The following is a 25099-nucleotide window of genomic DNA, read 5'->3' as shown; positions in this document are numbered from 1 at the left end:
TATCCTCTTGATCAATCTTTCCTCACTCATTCTCTCCATGTGACCAAACCATTTCAAAACACCCTCTTCTGCTCTCTCAACCACACTCTTTTTATTACCACACATCTCTCGTACCCTATTATTACTTACTCGATCAATTCATATCATCAAACATCTCATCGTCTGGATCACCTGACTTCTCATCCTTACATCATTACAGTAAAACCTTATTCTAATGGACTAACTGGGAGAGTGGCCTATTAAAAGTAGAATTCTGTTACATTCTGAAATTTTCCATGGAATATCAGTCAATGATATATTAACAGTCTATTTACCTATATCTCGAAGCTTATTCCCTCTGGGAACCTATTTCCTCTGGAACTATCAAGGAGGTGGTCTCAACAAATGGGTCTCTACTTATCCCTGTCCTTACATGCCTCCCTTGCCTACACCATTTGATGCATTATTCCCCCATTTCTCTCCCTCCTGTAGTCTTCCACTCTATTTCCCTATGGAACATGTGGTCTTCCTTTCACACTAACCCCTTTAATCATACTATCATACACTCTCCTTGCAAACTTACCATCTTGAATTCTTTCCACATGCCTAAACCACCTCAGTGTATTATGTTTCACCCACTTTACCACTCCATAATTCATTCCCTACTATACCCAATCTCACATACATGCCTACATTACTTTATTCATTTCATGCAGTCATATCACATGCTCCTCTTAACTAACTCATTTCCATATCCTGGATTCTAATGCAAATATTAACAAATGTAAAGGAAGCTTGACCAAGTTTGAGGTCAAGAATCCTCACTGTGGAAATGAATTACTTGATAGAAGCATGTGGTATGACTAGATGGAGTGAAGAAAGTAGTAAGGGGTGCATGAGAGATTCTGTTTGACTGGGAATGTAAAGGGAATGAATTGTGCAGTGGTACTGTGAGTGAAACATAATACTTGGAGGTGGTTTGAGAATGTGGGACGAATGCAAGATAGGGAGATTACAAGGAGAGTGTACAATAGTACAATTAAAGGGGTTAGCGTAAGAGGAAGACAACAAGTGGAAGAATACTGGAGGGAGAGAAATGGTGGAAGACTGCATGAAATAGTGTATGCAATGGAGGCAAGTAAGTACAGGGATAAGTGGAGACTCTTTAGCCATCTAGTCATACATCATGCTCCTCACATACAACTCATTTCCACACCCTGAATTCTCAGCCTCTGTGACTCATTCCATGTCCATGTTTTGGCTGCATAGGTCATGATTGGGAGAACGATGCTGTCCCATGATCGTCTCTCCAATTCCATACTTACACCTCTACCCTTCATTATTGTATTATGGGACCCAGTGACTCCTTACCCTCTACTGCTCTCTCCCTTATCTCTCTTTCTATATCACCAAACATAACCAAGATAGTTCCTAAATACTTAAAGTCTCTAACCTCTTCCAGTTTTTCCCCTCATATCCAAAACACAGGATAAAACACTGTTTTCTTTCACTCTTATATGGTTCTGCAATTTCCATACTTTCATTCATCTTTCTTTCAAACATCATCACTTTACTTTTACTTTCATTTACCTTCAATCACCTACGCTTAAACAAATCAAAAACTCACAAATCTTCTGCAACTCCTTCTCTTTCTCAGGAAAAAACCTCACTGGCACACTCCATCTCTGCACCCTTTTTCCCTAGCTTTGCTTCATCTCTCTGATCACTCTATCCATATATACATATCAAAATGCCACAGTGACATCACACAACCCTGCTTCACACCCACATGTATACCAAAACTTTCACTCAACCCACTATCCACTCTTACACATGTGAGGTAGTTAAGAACAGATGACTGAACCTAAGAGAGAAAATCCTCACTTGGCTCCATTCTCTTTTCCTTTTAGTCGCCTTTTACAACATGCAAGGAAGGTTTAGTAAGTATCCCCAGGGATAATATATACAATAGAGGGGAGAAAGAATACTTCTCATGCATTCCTCATGTGTCGTAGAAGGCGACTAAAGGGGACAGGAGTGAGGGGCTAAAAACCCTCCCCTCCTTGTATTCTTAACTTTCTAAAAGGGGAAACAGAAGAAGGAGTCATGCGGGAATGCTCATCCTCCTTGAAGGCTTAGATTGGGGTGTCTAAATGTGTGTGGATGTAACCAGGATGAGAAAAAGGAGAGATAGGCAGTATGTTTGAAGAAAGGAACCTGGATGTTTTGGCTCTGAGAGAGACGAAGTTCAAGGGTAAAGGGGAAGAGTGGTTTGGGAATGTTTTGGGAGTAGTCAGAGGTTGATGAGAGGACAAGAGCAAGGAAAGAATTAGCACTACCCCTGAACCAGAAATGGTGGGAGTATGTGATAGAGTGTAAGAAAGTAGATAGATTGATATGGGTAAAACTGAAAGTGGATGGAGAGAGATGGGTGATTATTGGTGCCTATGCACTTGGGCATAAGAAGAAAGATCATGGGAGGCAAGTGTTTTAGGAGAAGCTGAGTGAGTGTGTTCATAGTTTTGATGCACGAGACCGTGTTATAGTGATGGGTGATTTGAATGCAAAGATGAGTAATGTGGCTGTTGAGTGAATAATTAGTGTACATGGGGTGTTCAGTGTTGTAAATGGAAATAGTGAAGAGCTTGTACATTTGTGTGCTGAAAAAGGGCTGGTGATTAGGAATACCTGGTTTAAAAAGAGAGATATACATAAGTTTACATATATAAGAAAGAGAGATTACGTGTTAATTGATTACTGGATTACATGTTAATTGATAGGCGCATGAAAGAGAGACTTTTGGATGTTAATGTGCTAAGAGGTGCAACTGGAGAGATGTTTGATCACTATCTTTTGGAGGCAAAAGTGAAGATTTGTAGAGGTTTTCAGAAAAGAAGAGAGAATGTTGGGGTGAACAGAGTGGCGAGAGTAAGTGAGCTTGGGAAGGAGACATGTGTGAGGAAGTACTGGGAGAGACTGAGTGCAGAATGGAAAAAGATGAGAGTAAAGGATATTAGGGGAGTGGGGGAAGAATAGTATGTATTTAGGGAAGCAGTGATGGCTTGCACAAAATTTCCCTGTGGCATGAGAAGTGTGGGAGGTGGGCAGATTAGAAAGGGCAGAGAGTGGTGGGATGAAGAAGTGAGATTATTAGTGAAGAAGAAGAGAGAGGCATTTGGACGATTTTTGCAGGGAAATAATGCAAATGTCTGTGGGATGTATAAAAGAAAGAGGCAGGAGGTCAAGAGAAAGGTGCAAGAGGTATAAAATAGGGCAAATGAGAGGTGGGGTGAGAGAGTATCATTAAATTTCAGGAAGAATAGGGGTAGGGGAGAAAGAACACTTCCCACGCATTCTTTGTGTCGTAGAAGGCAACTAAAGGGGACGGAAGCGGGGAGCTAGAAACCCTCCTCTCCTTGTATTTTAACTTTCTAAAAGGGGAAAAAGGGGAAACAGAAGAAGGAGTCACACGGGGAGTGCTCGTCTTCCTCGAAGGCTCAGATTGGGGTGTCTAAATGTGTGCGGATGTAACCAAGATGAAAAAAAAGGAGAGATAGGTAGTATGTTTGAGGAAGGAACCTGAATATTTTGGCTCTAAGTGAAACAAAGCTCAAGGGAAAAAGAGAAGAGTGGTTTGGGAATGTCTTGGGAGTAAAGTCAGGGGTTAGTAAGAGGACGAGAGCAAGGAATGGAGTAGCACTACTTCTGAAACAGGAGTGGTGGAAGTATGTGACAGAGTGTAAGGAAGTAAACTCTAGATTGATATCGAAAAAACTGAAAGTGGATGGAGAGAGATGGGTGATTATTGGTGCATATGCACCTGGGCATGAGAAGAAAGATCATGAAAGGCAAGTGTTTTGGGAGCAGTTGAGCGAGTGCCTTAGTAGTTTTGATGCACGAGACTGGGTTATAGTGATGGGTGATTTGAATGCAAAGGTAAGTAATGGGGCAGTTGAGGGAATAATCAGTGTAAATGGGGTGTTCAGTGTTGTAGATGAAAATGGTGAACAGCTTGTAGATTTATGTGCTGAAAAAGGACTGGTGATTGGGAATACCTGGTTTAAAAAGAGAGATATACATAAGTATACGTATGTAAGTAGGAGAAATGGCCAGAGAACATTATTGGATTAAGTGTTAATTGATAGGCACACGAAAGAGAGACATTTGGATGTTAATGTGCTGAGAGGTGCGACTGGAGGGATGTCTGATCATTATCTTGTGTAGGCGAAGGTGAAGATTTGTAGAGGTTTTCAGAAAAGATGAGAGAATGTTGGGGTGAAGAGAGTGGTGAGAGTAAGTGAGCTTGGGAAGGAGACTTGTTTGAGGAAGTACCAGGAGTACAGAATGGAAAAAGGTGAGAACAAAGGACGTAAGGGGAGTGGGGGAGGAATGGGATGTATTTAGGGAAGCAGTGATGGCTTGCGCAAAAGATGCTTGTGGCAAGAGAAGCATGGGAGGTGGGCAAATTAGAAAGGGTAGTGAGTGGTGGGATAAAGAAGTAAGATTATTATTGAAAGGGAAGAGAGAAGCATTTGGAAAATTTTTGCAAGGAAATACTGCAAGTGAGTGGGAGATGTATAAAAGAAAGTGGCAGGAGGTCAAGAGAAAGGTGCAAGAGGTGAAGAAGAGGGCAAATGAGAGTTGGGGTGAGAGAGTATCATTAAATTTTAGGGAGAATAAAAAGATGTTTTGGAAGGAGGTAAATAAAGTGCGTAAGACAAGGGAACAAATGGGAACTTCAGTGAAGGGGGCTAATGGGTAGGTGATAACAAGTAGTGGTGATGTGAGAAGGAGATAGAGTGAGTATTTTGAAGGTTTGTTGAATGTGTTTGATGATAGAGTGGCAGGTATAGGGTGTTTTGGTCGAGGTGGTGTGCAAAGTGAGAGGGTTAGGGAAAATGATTTGGTAAACAGAGAAGAGGTAGTAAAAGCTTTGTGGAAGATGAAAGCCGGCAAGGCGGCAGGTTTGGATGGTATTGCAGTGGAATTTATTAAAAAAGGGGGTGACTATTGTTGACTGGTGCCTGAGGATTGGCGGAATGCTTGCATAGTGCCAATGTACAAAGGCAAAGGGGACAAAAGTGAGTGCTCAAATTACAGAGGTATAAGTTTGTTGAGTATTCATGGGAAATTATATGGGAGGGTATCGATTGAGAGGGTGAAGGCATGTACAGAGCATCAGATTGGGGAAGAGCAGTGTGGTTTCAGAAGTGGTAGAGGATGTGTGGATCAGGTGTTTGTTTTGAAGAATGTATGTTTGAAATACTTAGAAAAGCTAATGTGGCATTTATGGATCTGGAGAAGGCATATGATAGAGTTGATAGAGATGCTCTGTGGAAGGTATTAGGAATATATGGTGTGGCAGGCAAGTTGTTAAAAGCAGTGAAAAGTTTTTATTGAGGATGTAAGGCATGTGTATGTGTAGGAAGAGAGGAAAGTGATTTGTTCTCAGTGAATGTAGGTTTGCGGTAGGGGTTGTGTGATGTCTCCATGGTTGTTTAATTTGTTTATGGATGGGGTTGTTAGGGAGGTGAATGCAAGAGTTTTGGAAAGAGGGGCAAGGATACAGTCTGTTGTGGATGAGAGAGCTTGGGAAGTGAGTCAGTTGTTTTTCGCTAATGATACAGCGCTGTTGGCTGATTCATTTGAGAAATTGCAAAAGCTGGTGACTGAGTTTGGTAAAGTGTGTGAAAGAAGAAAGCTGAGAGTAAATGTAAATAAGAGCAAGTTTATTAGGTACAGTAGGGTTGAGGGACAAGTCAATTGGGAGGTAAGTTTGAATGGAGAAAAACTGGAGGAAGTGACCTATTTTAGATATCTGGGAGGGGATTTGGCAGCAGATGGAACCATGGAAGCGGAAGTGAATCATAGGGTGGGGGAGGGGGGCGAAAGTTCTGGGAGCGTTGAAGAATGTGTGGAAGTCGAGAACATTATCTCGGAAATGTTTTAGATATCTGGGAGTGGATTTGGCAGCAGATGGAACCATGGAAGCAGAAATGAATCATAGGGTGGGGGAGGGGGCGAAAGTTCTGGGAGCAATTGAAAAATGTGTGGAAGTCGAGAACGTTAGCATGGAAAGCAAAAATGGGTATGTTTGAAGGAATAGTGGTTCTAACAATGTTATATGGTTGCAAGGCATGGGCTATAGATAGAGTTCTGTGGAGGAGGGTGGATGTGCTGGAAATGAGATGTTTGAGGACAATATGTGGTGTGAGTTGGTTTGATCGAGTAAGTAATGAAAGGGTAAGAGAGATGTGTGGTTGAGAGAGCGTGTTTTGAAAGAGGGTGTTTTGAAAAGGTTTGGTCACATGGAGAGAATGAGTGAGGAAAGACAAAGAGGATATATGTGTCAGAGTTGGAGGGAACGAGGAGAAGTGGGAGACCAAATTGGAGGTGGAAAGATGGAGTGAAAAAGATTTTGAGTGATCAGGGCCTGAACATGCAGGAGGGTGAAAGGCGTGCAAGGAATAGAGTGAATTGTAACGATGTGGTATACCGGGGTCAGCGTGCTGTCAATGGATTGAACCATGGCATGTGAAGCATCTGTGGTAAACCATGTTTAGTTTTGTGGGGCCTGGATGTGGAAAGGGAGCTGTGATTACGGTGCATTATACATGACAGCTAGAGATTGAGTATGAACGAATGTGGCCTATGTTGTCTTTTCCTAGCGCTACCTCGCGCACATGTGGGGAAGGGAGTTGTTATTACATGTATGGCGGATGGCGATGGGAATGAATAAGTTCAGACAGTATGAATTATGTACATATGTCTTATATGTATATGTCTGTGTATGTATATATATGTATATGTTGAGATGTATAGGTATGTATATGTGCTTTGAGTGGACGTTTATGTATATACATGTGTATGTGGGTGGGTTGGCCCATTCTTTCGTCTGTTTCCTTGCGCTACCTCACTAACTTGGGAGACAGCGACAAAGTTTAATAAAATGAATATTTTTTTTTTTTTCTTTTTTTCCGCTGTCTCCCGCGTTTGCGAGGTAGCGCAAGGAAACAGACGAAACAAATGGCAAAACCCATCCCCATACACATGTATATACATACTTCCACACACGCAAATATACATACCTACACAGCTTTCCATGGTTTACCCCAGACGCTTCACATGCCCTGATTCAATCCACTGACAGCAAGTCAACCCCGGTATACCACATCGATCCAATTCACTCTATTCCTTGCCCTCCTCCTGTTCAGGCCCCGATCACACAAAATCTTTTTCACTCCATCTTTCCACCCCCAATTTGGTCTCCCACTTCTCCTCGTTCCCTCCACCTCCGACACATATATCCTCTTGGTCAATCTTTCCTCACTCATTCTCTCCATGTACCCAAACCATTTCAAAACACCCTCTTCTGCTCTCTCGACCACGCTCTTTTTATTTCCACACATCTCTCTTACCCTTACGTTACTTACTCGATCAAACCACCTCACACCACACATTGTCCTCAAACATCTCATTTCCAGCACATCCATCCTCCTGCGCACAACTCTATCCATAGACCACGCCTCGCAACCATACAACATTGTTTGAACCACTATTCCTTCAAACATACCCATTTTTGCTTTCCGAGATAATGTTCTCGACTTCCACACATTCTTCAAGGCTCCCAGGATTTTCGCCCCCTCCCCCACCCTATGATCCACTTCCGCTTCCATGGTTCCATCTGCTGCCAGATCCACTCCCAGATATCTAAAACACTTTACTTCCTCGAGTTTTTCTCCATTCAAACTTACCTCCCAATTGACGTGACCCTCAACCCTACTGTACCTAATAACCTTGCTCTTATTCACATTTATTCTCAACTTTCTTCTTTCACACACTTTACCAAACTCAGTCACCAGCTTCTGCAGTTTCTCACATGAATCAGCCACCAGCGCTGTATCATCAGCGAACAACAACTGACTCACTTCCCAAGCTCTCTCATCCCCAACAGACTTCATACTTGCCCCTCTTTCCAAAACTCTTGCATTCACCTCCCTAACAACCCCATCCATAAATAAATTAAACAACCATGGAGACATCACACACCCTTGCCGCAAACCTACATTCACTGAGAACCAATCACTTTCCTCTCTTCCTACACGTACACATGCCTTACATCCTCGATAGAAACTTTTCACTGCTTCTAACAACTTGCCTCCCACACCATATATTCTTAATACCTTCCACAGAGCATCTCTATCAACTCTATCATATGCCTTCTCCAGATCCATAAATGCTACATACAAATCCATTTGCTTTTCTAAGTATTTCTCACATACATTCTTCAAAGCAAACACCTGATCCACACATCGTCTACCACTTCTGAAACCACACTGCTCTTCCCCAATCTGATGCTCTGTACATGCCTTCACCCTCTCAATCAATACCCTCCCATATAATTTACCAGGAATACTCAACAAACTTATACCTCTGTAATTTGAGCACTCACTCTTATCCCCTTTGCCTTTGTACAATGGCACTATGCACGCATTCCGCCAATCCTCAGGCACCTCACCATGAGTCATACATACATTAAATAACCTTACCAACCAGTCAATAATACAGTCACCCCCTTTTTTAATAAATTCCACTGCAATACCATCCAAACCTGCTGCCTTGCCAGCTTTCATCTTCCGCAAAGCTTTTACTACCTCTTCTCTGTTTACCAAATCATTTTCCCTAACCCTCTCCCTTTGCACACCACCTCGACCAAAACACCCTATATCTGCCACTCTATCATCAAACACATTCAACAAACCTTCAAAATACTCACTCCATCTCCTCACATCACCACTACTTGTTATCACCTCCCCATTTGCGCCCTTCACTGAAGTTCCCATTTGCTCCCTTGTCTTACGCACTTTATTTACCTCCTTCCAGAACATCTTTTTTTCTTTTCTTTCAAACCATTCGCCATTTCCCGCATTAGCGAGGTAGCGTTAAGAACAGAGGACTGGGCCTTTGAGGGAATACCCTCACCTGGCCCAATTCTCTGTTCCTTCTTTTGGAAAATTGAAAAAAAAGAAAAAAAAAAAAAAACGAGAGGGGAGGATTTCCAGCCCCCCGCTCCCTCCCCTTTTAGTCGCCTTCTACGACACGCAGGGAATACGTGGGAAGTATTCTTAATCCCCTATCCCCAGGGATAGGGGATTAAGAATACATCTTTTTATTCTTCCTAAAATTTAATGATATTCTCTCACCCCAACTCTCATTTGCCCTCTTTTTCGCCTCTTGCACTTTTCTCTTGACCTCCTGTCTCTTTCTTTTATACATCTCCCACTCAATTGCATTTTTTCCCTGCAAAAATCGTCCAAATGCCTCTCTCTTCTCTTTCACTAATAATCTTACTTCTTCATCCCACCACTCACTACCCTTTCTAATCAACCCACCTCCCACTCTTCTCATGCCAGAAGCATCTTTTGCGCAATCCATCACTGATTCCCTAAATACATCCCATTCCTCCCCCACTCCCCTTACTTCCATTGTTCTCACCTTTTTCCATTCTGTACTCAGTCTCTCCTGGTACTTCCTCACACAAGTCTCCTTCCCAAGCTCACTTACTCTCACCACCCTCTTCACCCCAACATTCACTCTTCTTTTCTGAAAACCCATACAAATCTTCACCTTAGCCTCCACAAGATAATGATCAGACATCCCTCGAGTTGCACCTCTCAGCACATTAACATCCAAAAGTCTCTCTTTCGCGCGCCTGTCAATTAACACGTAATCCAATAACGCTCTCTGGCCATCTCTCCTACTTACAAACGTATACTTATGTATATCTCGCTTTTTAAACCAGGTATTCCCAAGTACCAGTCCTTTTTCAGCACATATATCTACAAGCTCTTCACCATTTCCATTTACAACACTGAACACCCCATGTATACCAATTATTCCCTCAACTGCCACATTACTCACCTTTGCATGAATATATGATTTGAAAAGGACATTTTTTGGAAGCATTAGGAAATTTACATACCTCTTTAAATACATAAAGCAGAGTTTATACTCCCATTATCCTTTTTATCCTGTAATTAGTAAGATATGCTTTCCATCACCTCCATAAAGCCCATCATATTCAAGATTGGTATTAATGAGGTTTTAAAGCCACATAATATTTTCTAACAGAGTATGAAGAAAACAGAAAGTCAGAAGCAAGGCAAGCCGAGTAAAGGAGCATTGATGAACAGGGTGGCTGGGGAGTCTCCCACAAGCAGTAGGGCTAACTCACCTATGGCTTTATCAGTCCAGGTATTGTATGAATTATGTTACTGCATGCAGCTTTAAGGCTCATATTTTTATAATTCTTTGAAAACAAAAAAAAGATGGTAAATATGTGGCTAAGTCCTTTGTTGGGGAGGATTTAAAAGACCGAAGAAAATTTAGGATGAGTTAAGTGATATTTTAGTAATAAAAATATGAGTGATAACTTTTTTTTTTATAGAGTATGGATGAAAAGAGAACCTTTGTAGAAGACATAAGTATTAACATTAAATAAAAAGCTGGTGTTATAAGTTTCTTTATTATTATACTTTGTTGCTGTCTCCCGTGTCAGCGAGGTAGCGCAAGGAAACAGACGAAAGAATGGCCCAACCCACCCAAATACACATGTACATACATACACGTCCACACACGCATATATACATACTTATACATTTCAATGTGTACATATGTATACATATACAGACATTCTTTTCTTTTTCTTTCATACTATTCACCATTTCCTGCATTAGCGAGGTAGCGTTAAGAACAGAGGAGTGGGCCTTTGAGGGAATATCCTCACCTGGCCCCCTTCTCTGTTCCTTTTGGAAAATTAAAAAAAATGAGTGGGGAGGATTTCCAGCCCCCCGCTCCCTTCCCTTTTAGTCGCCTTCTACGACACGCAGAGAATACGTGGGAAGTATTCTTTCTCCCCTATTCCCAGGGATAGAGGAATAAACAGACATATACACATATATACATGTACATAATTCATACTTGCTGCCTTTATTCATTCCCGTCGCCACCCTGCCACACATGAAATGACAACCTCTTCCCCCCACATGCGAGCGAGGTAGCACTAGGAAAAGACAACAAACGCCACATTCGTTCATACTCAGTCTCTAGCTGTCATGTATAATGCACCAAAACCACAGCTCCTTTCCACATCCAGGCCCCACAAAACTTTCTATGGTTTACCTCAGACACTTCACATGCCCTGGTTCAATCCATTGACAGCACGTTGACCCCGGTATACCACATCGTTCCCATTCACTCTGTTTTTTGCACGCCTTTCACCCTCTTGCATGTTCAGGCCCAATTGCTCAAAATCTTTTTCACTGCATCTTTCCACCTCCAATTTGGTCTCCCACTTCTCCTTGTTCCCTCCACCTCTGACACATGTACCCTCTTTGTCAATCTTTCCTCACTTATTTTCTCCAAACACCCTCTTCTGCTTTCTCACCCACACTCTTTTTATTACCACACATCTCTCTTACCCTTTCATTACTTACTCGATCAAACCACCTCACACCACATATTGTCCTCAAACATCTCATTTCCAGCATATCCACCCTCCTCCGCACAACTCTTTCTATACCCATGCCTCGCAACCATATAACATTTTTGCTTTCCGAGATAATGTTCCCGCCTTCCACACATTTTTCAACACTCCCAGAACTTAAACCCCCTCCCCCACCGTATGACTCACTTCCACTTCCATGGTTCCATCTGCTGCCAAATCCACTCCCAGATATCTTAAACACTTTACTTCCTCCAGTTTTTCTCCATTTAAACTTACCTCCCAATTGACTTGTCCCTCAACCCTACTGTACCTAATAACTTTGCTCTTATTCACATTTACTCTCAGCTTTCTTCTTTCACACACTTTACCAAGCTCAGTCACCAGCTTCTGCAGTTTCTCACCTGAATCAGCCACCAGCGCTGTATCATTAGCGAACAACTGACTCACTTCCCAAGCCCTCTCATCCACAACAGACTGCATACTTGTCCCTCCCTCCAAAACTCTTGCATTCACCTCCCTAACAACCTTATCCATAAACAAATTAAACAACCATGGAGACATCACGCATCCCTGCCACAAACCGCCATTCACTGAGAACCAATCACTTTCCTCTCTTCCCACTCGCACACATGCCTTACATCCTCGATAAAAACTTTTCACTGCTTCTGACAACTTGCTTCCCACACCATACATTCTTAATACCTTCCACAGAGCATCTCTATCAACTCTATCATATGCCTTCTCCAGATCCATAAATGCTACATACAAATCCATTTGCTTTTCTAAGTATTTCTCACATACATTCTTCAAAGTAAACATCTGATCCACACATCCTCTACCACTTCTGAAACCACACTGCTTTTCCCCAGTATGATGATGCTATGTACATGCCTTCACCCTCTCAATCAATGCCCTCCCATATAATTTCCCAGGAATATTCAACAAACTTATACCTCTGTAATTTGAGCACTCACCTTTATCCCCTTTGCCTTTGTACAATGGCACTATGCATGCATTCCACCAATCCTCAGGCACCTTACCATGTGTCATTCATACATTAGATATCCTTACCAACCAGTCAACAACACAGTCACCCCCCTTTTTTGATAAGTTTTATGAGCGCATAAGGTAAGTATGGATCCTCAGCAAACACTGTGCTAGAGTTGCCCTCTGCCAGTGGCCTATTAAGGGTGAAGCACTGAAGGCTAAGAAGCAGCACTGGAGTTGTCTAATTATGGTGACTCCCTTTGAGGGAGTTCTGATTGGAACAGGTGTCAGACATGTGGATAGATAGATAGATAGATTAAGTATAAGGTAGTATATTAACTAGTAATGTACCTACTGGGATTGTAGCCATACTTTATGGTTTTTGATGTAGGGACTGGTGCTGAACTTCTGTAGATTGCCTCTTCCTGCCTTCATCAAAACTGTAAGGTGCTTTTTATTACTATATACAGGTGACCTGCATGACAGGCAACCATAATTATCTCCAGGGAAGAGTCTGGAAAGTGTCAGTGACTCATGTAACAAAAGGATAATATGTCAGACCCTCAGGAACTCTAGCTGTACTTGTATGGGTTGCCTTTCCAGATGTTATTTAAAGTGGAAGGGGTGCTTATCAGCATATAGAGATGTCTTATGTCACAAACGGTTACATTTAGCACCAGGAAAGAATCCTAAAGTGTTTAAGTTGCCCACATAACATAATAGGGAAAGGTATGATTTTGGCATGCACTTGAGCTGAAATTGTTTTTCCAGCAATAGATATGATTAATTTACCTTTTTATATTTGTATCTTTTAATATTTCCTGTTGACTGATAAGACTTAAATAGTTTTTTGAATTTTTGATTAAAGTTCCAAAATTTTCAGGGCTCCATCCTTTAAAGGTTCAGGTGATTGCAAGTGATAAAGTGAAATGTGAATATGGAAGTATATGGACGAGCTGATTTGGTTATGATGATTGGATACTTTTCACTGGATGATATTGATGAAATTGCTTGAAGCATAGCAGTATGTCCACTTATGATATATAGCATTAATGGGTTTCAAAACTATAAATGGTAGAGTTGTAAGTAATGTGGTATGAAACATGAAAGATTTTAAGGATCGATATGCATTGATGTTTTATCAGATTTAGAAAAAAATGTCACAAGATATGAATATTAGTGTTTCATATCAACTCATGCAAGTTTGTGGTATATGACATAACTGTGTAGGAGTTCTTTGCTGGGATTTTCATATGATTTAGATAAGCTGTCATTTAGTGCACATGATGATTTAAGTGATATATCTTTGTGCACAGTGGTTGCTTCTCTTTATTTTTCCATTCTCATTGAATGAGTAATATACAGGCCTCTCTACCTTTAAATGAGTTTTTTGTAAACTTATTTTTAGATAAACAATTAGATTTTTGCAACCACAAATGTGGTATGTATGATGTGTGGTGTGCTTTAGAATGGTAGAACACAAATATTGTGAGCACTTTGCATTTCATGTTATGGGTATCACAGTGATGCAAGGGAAGCTTGGCCTGCCATGTCTTACATAGTATTTAATGTGTGAGGTCACTCTCTGCTTTGCAGTCATTCAAGAGAAACACTGATGAATTTTAGAACTTTGAATCAGTTAAGCTTAATCTTAGCCAAGATTACAACAAAGGTGAGCAATCTGATGATAGACAGTCATGAATATGTTTGCTAATAGATGGAGGATCAAGATCAGACATCAGTTACGCTGAACTTTAGCAGGTGGTACCACAGCTTGGTGCATGAGGTTTCCTAATCAGATTTAAAATACCAGAATCAGAATGATAGAATCTCCCACAGAAGTGCTGAAGTAAACCTAGAAATACAAGAGTTAATTTTGCCCTCAATATGAATTAAGATTCAAGATAGAATTACAAGCTGTACATTCTAAATGCTGATCCACAACAGCACTTTGGAGTAAACAAAATCTTCATGAACTGTAAGAAAAGCAAAAAACATCTTTCTGAACTTCTGTGTTTTTCAAGACTACTTTGATTGGAATAAAGAAGGGGCACAACAAAGAGATATATAACCAAACTAAATAAGGAACAAGGCTCTTCACCTGACCCACCAGTACCTAAGGAATGAGGTCTCAGAAATACATAAACCATCAGTTCCAAGGAACATGACCCCTGACCTGACCTTATGTGTGAATCAACATTATTTTAGCAACATATTGTTGTGATTTAAATTTATAATCTATTGATTGTTATACAGTAATATGAATTTTTTGCTTTATGCTAATTTGGTTTTACTGAAATCACAAATGTCATATTAGCATGTATGCAGTTTACCTTACATTACCCAAAGTATGCATTAACCAAACTAGCTTTCACAATTATGATCAAGGAATTCTTATTACTTTGGTTTTGCTCCTGAGAGCTAGCTGCTTGTGTGCCTCCCACCACTGGCTAAACCACACAATCCTCGGCAAGCAGCTGCGTCACATGCTTACTGTGTGGCCATTGGCAACTCAAGGGTGGGCCGTTTTGATATCTGTTTCTTTCCCTACACTTCGAAGATTTGGAATTCTCTACCATCTCATGTCTATCCCAATAACTATGACCTGGCATATTTAAAAGACAGGTTTTTCACTTCCAACAAAATTTTTAGATGCTTTCCCTTGTCTCTTCTTTTTCCCTTTCATAATCCCCTCTGTATTTCAGTGAAGGTCTGGCCTTGATACAGACTTTACCATGACTGGAGCCTACACTATAAAGGGAAAAAAACGAATATCAAAGACTTTGGGATAAGGAAAATGTGGCTTTGTCTCTAGTTCAGCAGATGCAGCTATATCATAAGCATGATTATCGTCATTATGTACATCATACATATCATCCATTCACCACCCAGTTATCCATCACCAAGCATAGTCCATGTATATTTCATGTACATTTTATCATTGTGTATTGTGTTTTAGGTCTTCCCTTAATGAATTTTGCATTCTCTTAAAACTTGCAGAAAGAAGCATTGCATTTCTGACTTTAAAACAGATTTTTTGCTTAGCCTTTTTTAATTCTGTGTTATCCTTTAATTCCAGGAGGATCTAGCGAGGAAACAAGAAAAAAATATACCTTCAGCCACACAATCTGTGCCTGAAAGTGAAGAGGACCCTCTTGAGGGTCCAAGCTGGTGGTATCCTGATGTCTCAAAAAAGCGTTCATCTGGTCGTTCAGGAAGACATGCTAGGGGTGCTAAACAGAGCAGACAAAAGAATGATACTGAGTGCCTTTCATTTCAGTCTCATGGTCATGTTGTGCTTGAGTCATCAAGTGATAGTGAAGACGATAATTTAAGTAAAGTTTCAAAACGCAAATCTACTCCAAGCAAATCGCCAAAGGAACCTCATCAGTCTGCCCCATCACCTAAAGCTGGTCCAGCAAATAACTTAGATCATAGTTATCTGGCTTCTCCTACCACCATGTTGGCCAGGTTGGAGGATTTAGAGGCTAGAGGTGGACGCCGGTCTAAATCACGATCAAAGGGGCAGCCTATAAGGACAAGCACAGACACCTCAAGGAGAACAGGTGAAATTGCCCCTGATAACCAGCGAATACGCACCCGACGAAGCCTTGAATTTTCTAGGGACTTAGATGAAGTAGCTAAAGTGGATAATACCAGTAAATTCCTCACCGGACAAGATGAAACTGTTATAGGTAATGACTCACAAATCTCGAGTGAATGTAATCAAAAAGACTCTGTTCTCATGCCTCCACCAAGTCTTATTCTGCCTGACCGAGAGAGAGATTTCTTGATTAGTGATAATGATTTGACATGTGTAAATGATGTAAGCATGGAAATGACAGAGCCTCTTTCAAATCTTCTTCTTCAAGCTACTGTTAAAGCTGCTAAACAAGATGGGAAGAGCAAGGAAGAGGAGAAAAATAAATATATTCAGGCAGAAAGAAGATTCTTCAAAGCTCAGTCACCTGAGCATTCTCAGGATAAGCCAGTGGTGTCTGAAAAGACTCCATTTGATGTTTCGCTAATGGATGCCACCGTTGTAGATATACCACCATATTCTTCAAAGAGGACCATTGAAAAGGAAAATTTACCACCTCAGAATAATGATGATAGTAATGATAAAGAAAGTCAAGGTTTCCTGAGCTTAAGAAGATTATCTATAGTCCTTAAAGATGTGATGAAATCTCCTGATATTCCAAAGAATCTCACACTCGCAGCAAATGCTAGTCTCTCATCTGAGTCTGGAAAATTAGGAAAGCTGTCTAGCAGAAGAAGAAAATGTTCCCGCCAGCATTCCATAATGGAAAGCCCGATAAAAAAAAAGCCCATTAAAAGACGGACCCTTAGATTTTCTCTAAAATATGAAAAAGATGGTGATGATGATGATGATGATGATGATGATGATGATGATTATGATAGTAAGGAGGAGTCATGGAGACCTTTTGGTATAAGGAAGAAAAAAGGTAGACGAAAAACTGGATCCACTGGAAAAATGCAAATGCGAAAATCTACTGTTGTTGGAAAAAGATTATCAGCTGTTGACAATGTTACTGAACCCTTAAAAAAGAAACACCAAAAAGAGAAGAATGAAAGTGGCTCAGAAGATTCTGTTGGAACACCAGATTTTAATCTCAGTAATCAGGATGATGGAAATGAAAACCACTTAAAAGAGGGCACAGAAGGAAATGTGAGATATGGCACAAAAGGCAAGAGTATGGAATCCCAGAGTGCCAGTTCAAGCACTTCTATGAATGAATGCTGTGACAGAATCCATCAAACAGATTCACAGAATATTATGGAATCTGGTGATAATTCAGAAGAGAGTGCCATGCTTCAGATTGATGACAGTCTTATCAATGTATCACCAATTCTACCACTCAAGCACAATAGTCAAGATGTGATGAAACAAATGGAAGATGTGATGAAGAAGGCCCTTCAGTTGAGAATAGGGCAGTCTGATATATCAGGCAAGTTGTTCAGTGTGATAATACTGAAATCTTTGTATGTTCTCATATTTTAGAAGAAGATTTCATCTAAAGTAATAACAGTAACTGAATAAGTGTTAGTGTAAGCTCAGAGAAAAATAATTTCCAAGTCATTATTATCATAAATATTTAAGCAGTACATAGAAATTTTGCATAGAAAGGAAGGTACAGTATTTACTTGATTATGTCACACTTTTTTCCCAAACAAAGTTTGCAAAAGCTGGGTTGGTAGTTGGAAGGCAGGCACTGACCAGGGAGGTATATTACCGGGACATCCTGCCAGGTTACCGGGAGGGTTAGTGATTGCTGTGTAGTGAGCCAGTACTTCAGTGACTGTCATGTTGCATTCCTTGGACCCTTATCTGTCTTTTCTTTGTGCTTCACCTGCACATAGACTGTCCACAAACATAAGTCTATCCATCTCACACATGACACTAATTCACACAACAGTTCATTCTTTGTAACTCAAGATTTTCCTTTCAGTATGTGCTGAATTTTAAGAATAGTTGACAGAAGTAGTAGGTAGGAATTGTAGGCAGGAGCATTAGGTAGAAGCATTACATTGGAGCATTGGTAGAAATAGTAGGCTAGAACATTAGGTAAAAAGGAAAATTAAGTAGGAGTCTTTGGAAGCACTGTGCTAGAGTTGCCCTCTGCCAGTGGCCTATTAAGAGTGAGACACTAAAGGCTAAGAAGTGGCACTGGAGTTCACTAGTTATGAAGACTTTTTTGAGGGAGTTCCTGGAGGAAACAGGCATTGAGATATACAGGTAGATGGATGGTTTAGGTGCAGCTTATGACAGAATATGGTGTCAAGCAAATTTTTCATAGTGTGGATTCTACCACCTGCATACTTGTTTCGACAAAGTATCAATTTGGATTTTTTAGTAATCCAGTCCTAATCCATTCTGAGCAAGATAAGATACTGTTTTAAAAGGTAAAATCTTCAGTGCTCTGCTATGTTAAAAACTCACCAGTTGAAGAAAAAGCATGTAAGGAGATGTTATGATTCTTTACATTAAATCCAAATGCATTAACAGATGAACTATGCAAACACTATAGCATTTGCACTTGTATGTAAGCTGAAAACTTAACTTTTATTTGTATATTGTGAAAAGGTGAATAATATGGCAGTTGTGGATATAATTGGGGGATATGGCATATTCAGTATTATGAATGGAAATGGTAAATAGCTTGTAAAGTTGAGTGCTGAAAAAGGACTGGTGCTGGGAATGCATGGTTGAAAAAGAGTTTTTATTTATTTATTCATTTTGCTTTGTCGTAGTCTCCCGCGTTAGCGAGGTAGTGCAAGGAAACAGGCAAAAGAATGGCCCAACCCACCCACATACACATGTATATACATACACGTCCACATGCAAATATACATACCTGTGCAATCTCAGCGTATACATATATATATATATACACACAGACATATACATATATACACATGTACATAATTCATACTGCCTGCCTTTATTCATTCTCATCGCCACCCCGCCACACATGAAATAACAACCCCCTCCCCCCTCATGTGCGTGAGGTAGCGCTAGGAAAAGACAACAAAGGCCACATTTGTTCACACTCGGTCTCTAGCTGTCATGTAATAATGCACCGAAACCACAGCTCCCTTTCCACATCCATGCCCCACAGAACTTTCCATGGTTTATCCCAGACGCTTCACATGCCCTGGTTCAATACATTGACAGCACGTCGACCCAGGTATACCACATTGTTCCAGTTCACTCTATTCCTTGCACGCCTTTCACCCTCATGTATGTTCAGGCCCTGATCACTCAAAATCTTTATCATTCCATCTTTCCACCTCCAGTTTGGTCTCCCACTTCTCCTCATTCCCTCCACCTCTGACACATATATCCTCTTGGTCCATCTTTCCTCACTGATTCTCTCCATGTGACCAAACCATTTCAAAACACCCTCTTCTGCTCTCTCAACCACACTCTTTTTATTACCACACATCTCTCTTACCCTATTATTACTTACTCGATCAAACCCCCTCACACCACATATCGTCCTCAAACATCTAATTTCCAGCACATCCACCCTCCTCCGCACAACTCTATCTATAGCCCACGCCTCGCAACCATATAACATTGTTGGAACCACTATTCCTTCAAACATACCCATTTTTGCTTTTGGAGATAATGTTCTCAACTTCAACACATTCTTCAACGTTCCCAGAACTTTTGCCCCCTCCCCCATCATATGATTCACTTCTGCTTCCATGGTTCCATCCGCTGCCAAATCCACTCCCAGATATCTGAAACACTTCACTTTCTCCAGTTTTTCTCCATTCAAACTTACCTCAAAATTGACTTGTCCCTCAACCCTACTGTACCTAATAACCTTACTCTTATTCACATTTACTCTCAACTTTCTTCTTTCACACACTTTACCAAACTCAGTCACTAGCTTCTGCAGTTTCTCATATGAATCAGCCACCAGCGTTGTATCATCAGCGAACAACAACTGACTCACTTTCCAAGCTCTCTCATCCACAACAGACTGCATACTTCCCCCTCTTTCCAAAACTCTTGCATTCACCTCCCTAGCAACCCCATCCATAAACAAATTAAACAACCATGGAGACATCGCACACGCCTACCGCAAACCTACATTCACTGAGAACCAACCACTTTCCTCTCATCCTACACGTACACATGCCTTACATCCTCGATAAAAACTTTTCACTGCTTCTAACAACTTGCCTTCCACACCATATATTCTTAATACCTTCCACAGAGCATCTCAATCAACTCTATCATATGCCTTCTCCAGATCCATAAATGCTACATACAAATCCATTTGCTTTTCTAAGTATTTCTCACATACATTCTTCAAAGCAAACACCTGATCTACACATCCTCTACCACTTCTGAAACCACACTGCTCTTCCCCAATCTGATGCTCTGTACATGCCTTCACCCTCTCAGTCAATACCCTCCCATATAATTTACCAGGAATACTCAACAAGCTTATACCCCTGTAATTTGAGCACTCACTCTTATCCCCTTTGCCTTTGTACAATGAGTCATACATACATTAAATCACCTTACCAACCAATTAACAATACAGTCACCCCCTTTTTTAATGAATCCCATTGCAGTACCATCCAAACCCGCTGCCTTGCCGGCTTTTATCTTCCACAAGGCTTTTACTACCTCATCTCTTTTTACCAAATCATTTTCCGTAACCCTCTCACTTTGCACACCACCTCGACCAAAACACTGTATATCTACCACTCTATCATCAAAGACATTCAACAAACCTTCAAAATACTCACTCCATCTCCTTCTCACATCACCACTACTTGTTATCACCTCCCCATTAGCCCCCTTCACTGAAGTTCCCATTTGTTTCCTTGTCTTATGTACTTTATTTACCTCCTTCCAAAACATCTTTTTATTCTCCCTAAAATTTAATGATACTCTCTCACCCCAACTCTCATTTGCCCTCTTTTTCACCTCTCGCACCTTTCCCTTGACCTCCTGCCTCTTTCTTTTATACATCTCCCAGTCATTTGCATTATTTCCCTGCAAATATCATCCAAATGCCTCTCTCTTCTCTTTCACTAATTATCTTACTTCTTCATCGCACCACTCACTACCCTTTCTAATCTGCCCACCTCCCACGCTTCTTATGCCACAAGCATCTTTTGTGCAAGCCATCAGTGCTTCCCTAAATACATCGCATTCCTCCCCCCTCCCCTTACATCCTTTGTTCTCACCTTTTTCCATTCTGTACTCAGTCTCTCCTGGTACTTCCTCACACAAGTCTCCTTCCCAAGCTCACTTACTCTCACCTCTCTTTTCACCCAACATTCTCTCTTCTTTTCTGAAAACCTCTACGAACCTTCACCTTCACCTCCACAAGATAATGATCAGACATCCCTCCAGTTGCACCGCTCAGCACATTAACATCCAAAAGTCTCTCTTTCGCGCGTCTATCAATTAACACGTAATCCAGTAACGCTTTCTGGCCATCTCTCCTACTTACATACGTATACTTATGTATATCTCTCTTTTTAAACCAGATATTCCCAATCACCAGTCCTTTTTCAGCACATAAATCTACAAGCTCTTTTCCATTTCCAACACTGAACACCCCATGTACACTAATTATTCCCTCAACTGCCACATTACTCACCTTTGCATTCAAATCACCCATCACTATAACCCGGTCTCATGTATCAAAACTACTAACACACTCACTCAGCTGCTCCCAAAACACTTGCCTCTCATGATCTTTCTTCTCATGCCCAGGTGCATGTGCACCAATAATCACCCATCTCTCTCCATCCTTTTTCAGTTTTACCCATATCAATCTAGAGTTTACTTTCTTACACTATATCACATACTCCCACCACTCCTGTTTCAGGAGTAGTGCTACTCCATTCCTTGCTCTTGTCCTCTTACTAACCCCTGACTTTGCTCCCAAGATATTCCCTAGCCACTCTTCCCCTTTACCCTTAAGCTTCATTTCACTCAGAGCCAAAACATTCCAGTTCATTTCCTCAAACATACTACCTATATCTCCTTTTTTCTCATCTTGTTTTTATCCACACACATTTAGACACCCCAATCTGAGCCTTCGAGGAGGATGAGCACTCCCTGCGTGACTCCTTCTTCTGTTTCCCCTTTTAAAAAGTTTAAATACAAGGAGGGGAGGGATTCCAGCCCCCCTGCTCCCGTCCCCTTTAGTCACCTTTTACGACATGTGAGGAATGTGTGGGAAGTATTCTTTCTCCCCTATCCCCAGGGAGGTACATACACAAATATACGTATGTCAGTGGAAAAGTTGGTCAGCAAGCATTATCAGATAACATATTAATAGGTAAGTAAAAGAAAGACTTTTGAATGTAAATGTGCTGAGAGAGGCAGCTGATGAAATGCCTGATCACTATGTTGTGAGGCGAGAATGAAGATTTTTGGGTTTTTGGAAAAAAGGAAACAATATCAGTGAGAAAAGAAAAGTGTGTAAGTGAGCTTAAAAAAGAGACTCAGATGAAGGAATAACAGGAGAGATTGAGTGCAGAATGTCAGAAGCTGAGAGTAAATGAAGCAATAGGAGTGGGTTAGGAATGGGAGGTATTTAGGGAAGCAGCGCTGTCGAGTGTGAGAGATGTATGTTGCATACGAAAGGGTAGTGAGGGGTAGGATGAAGGAGTAAAGTTGCTAGTTAAAGAGAAGAGAGTGACATTTGGATAATACTTACAGGGAAGGAGTGGAAATGATTGGGGATGTATAAGAGAAATTGGCAGGAGGTCAAGAGGAAGGTGCAGAGGTTGAAAAAAGGGGAAATAAGAGTTAGGGTGAGTGAGTATCAGTAAACTTTAGGGAGAATGAGATGATTTGGAAGGAGGTTGATAATATAAGAAAAAAAGGAAACCGATAGGAACATCGGTGAGGGGGGCAAAAGGTGAAGTGGAAACAGTGATGAAGTTGGGAGGAGATGGAAAAACTATTTTGAGGGATTGTTGAATGTATTTGATGATAGAGTGGCAGTTGTATGGTGTTTAGGTCAGGGTGATATGCATAAGGAGAGAGTCATGGAGTGTGATTTGATAAAGAGAGAGAAGAAATGAAAACCTTACATAAGATGAAATGTGGCAAGGCAACTGGAGTGGATGGTATTGCAATTGAAACTATTAAGAAAAGGGGATGACTGTGTTGTTGATTGGTTATTTAGGATTTTCCATGTATGTATGAATCATGATGAAGTGCCTGAGTATTGGCTGAATGCATGTATAGTGCCACTGTATAATGGCAAGGGGAACAGAGGTTAACATTCAAGTTGCAGATATAAGTTTGTTGAGTGTACCTGGTAAGTTATATAAGAGGGTGGTAATTGAGAGGATGAAGGCATATAGGCATGTGCAGAGCATCAGACTGGGGAGGAGCATTGTGGTTTTGGAAATGGTAGAGGATATTTGGATCAGGTGTTTGCCCTGAAGAATGGATTTGTATGTAGAATTTATGGATATGGAGAAAGTATATGAAATGGCTCATAGAGATGCCTTGCAGAAGGTATTAAGAATATATTGTATGAGAGGAAAGCAAAGAAGTGTGTATCTAGGGTGTAAGGCATGTATAAGAGTAGGAAGAGAGGAGAGTGAATTGTTTTAAGTGAAGGTTAGTCTGTGGCAGGGTTGTGTGTTGGTTGTTTAAATCTAATTTGTTTATGGATGGGATGGTGAAGGAGGTTAAAGTGAGGGTCATGGGGAGAGGGGTGTTTATGCTGATAGTAGGAGATGAGAGAGCTTGGGAAGTGAGTCAGTTGTTGTTTGCTTATGATGTAGCACTGGTGGTAGATTCAGGTGAGAAACTGCAGAGGTTGGTGACTGAGTGTGGAAGAAAGAATGTGTGAAAGGAGGAAGGAGTAAATGTGAATAAAAGCAAGGTTATCAGGCTTAACAGAGTTGAGATAGGTTAGTTGGGGGTGAGTTTCAATGGAGTAAAGTTGGAGGAAGTGGACATGGCAGTGAATGGAACAATGGAAGCAGTTGGTAAGGGAGCACAGGCTCTAGGAGCACTGAAGAATATGTGGAAAGAGAGATTGCTATTTAGGACAAAAATGAGTATATTTGAAGATATTGCAGCCCCAACCCATTGGGATATGGATAAGGCTGGGCAGAGGAGGGTCGATGTGTTTGAAATGAATTGTGTGAGGATTTATTTGGTGTGAGGTGGTTTGATCAAGTAAGATATGAAAGGGTAAGAGAGAGGTGTGGTAATAGAAAGAGTCTGGTTGAGAGAGCTGAAGAGGATTTGCTGAAATGGTTTGGACATAGGGAGAAAATGATTGAGGAAATGTTGATAAAGAGGATATATATTTCGGAGGTGGAGGGAACAAGGAAAATGAAGAGACCAAAATGCAGGTGGAAGGATGGATTGAAAAATATTTCAAGTAACTGGGGATTGAACATGCAAGAGGGTGAAATGCGTGCACAGGGAAGAGTGAAATGAAATGATGCAGTATAGAGGGGTTGTCATAATGTCACTGGACTAAATATTTCTGGACATACTTTCTCACAACAAGGATATTATGCTGCTCTGCATCTTACTTTAGCACATGAAAGATTATCACCCTATGGCGAAATAGAGTGCTTACATTAAAGACCAGGGAGGTATGTTACTGGTACCCACCTGGGTACTAGGAGGGTTGGTGACGGCTGTGTAGTGAGCCAGGATTTCGACAGTTGTCAGGATGCTCCCCTTTAACCCAGGTAGCTGTCTTTTTTTTCTGCCTAACCCACATGTGGATTGCTGGCATTCTGTCCATAAACAGACAGTCTCTCCTTGTCACACATAATGCTAGACAACACTTAATTCAAACAACTCAGTCTTTGTAACTCTAGATTTTCTGTTCAAGCATACAATCTCTACTTGTCACACATAACACTAGACAACACTTAACTTACACAGCTCATTCCTTGTAACTTCGGTGAGCACTGCACTAGTCCTGCCTTTTGGCAAAAGGGTAGGAGCATTGGATAGGAATAACAGGTAGGAATGTAAGACAGGAGCATTGTATAAGAATAGTAGATAGGAATATTAGGTGGGAGCATTAGGTAGATGTAGTAGGTTGGAACGTTAGGTGGAAGTAGTAGGTTGAAACA

General features: G+C 40.9%; 1 protein-coding gene across 1 annotated transcript in view; it reads left to right on the top strand.

Annotated features, from left to right (window-relative positions):
* Positions 1 to 25099, top strand: part of LOC139766157 (uncharacterized) — a 137730-nt gene that overhangs the window by 77943 nt on the left and 34688 nt on the right. Inside the window, exons 8-9 of the mRNA XM_071694429.1 lie at positions 10111 to 10233; positions 15552 to 17442. Coding sequence (XP_071550530.1) covers positions 10111 to 10233; positions 15552 to 17442 — 2014 coding nt within the window. The remainder of the gene's footprint in view (positions 1 to 10110; positions 10234 to 15551; positions 17443 to 25099) is intronic.

Source organism: Panulirus ornatus, chromosome 57 (genome assembly GCF_036320965.1).
Source record: "Panulirus ornatus isolate Po-2019 chromosome 57, ASM3632096v1, whole genome shotgun sequence".
Lineage (NCBI taxonomy): Eukaryota > Metazoa > Arthropoda > Malacostraca > Decapoda > Palinuridae > Panulirus > Panulirus ornatus.
This window is presented reverse-complemented; position numbering and strand designations above follow the sequence as displayed.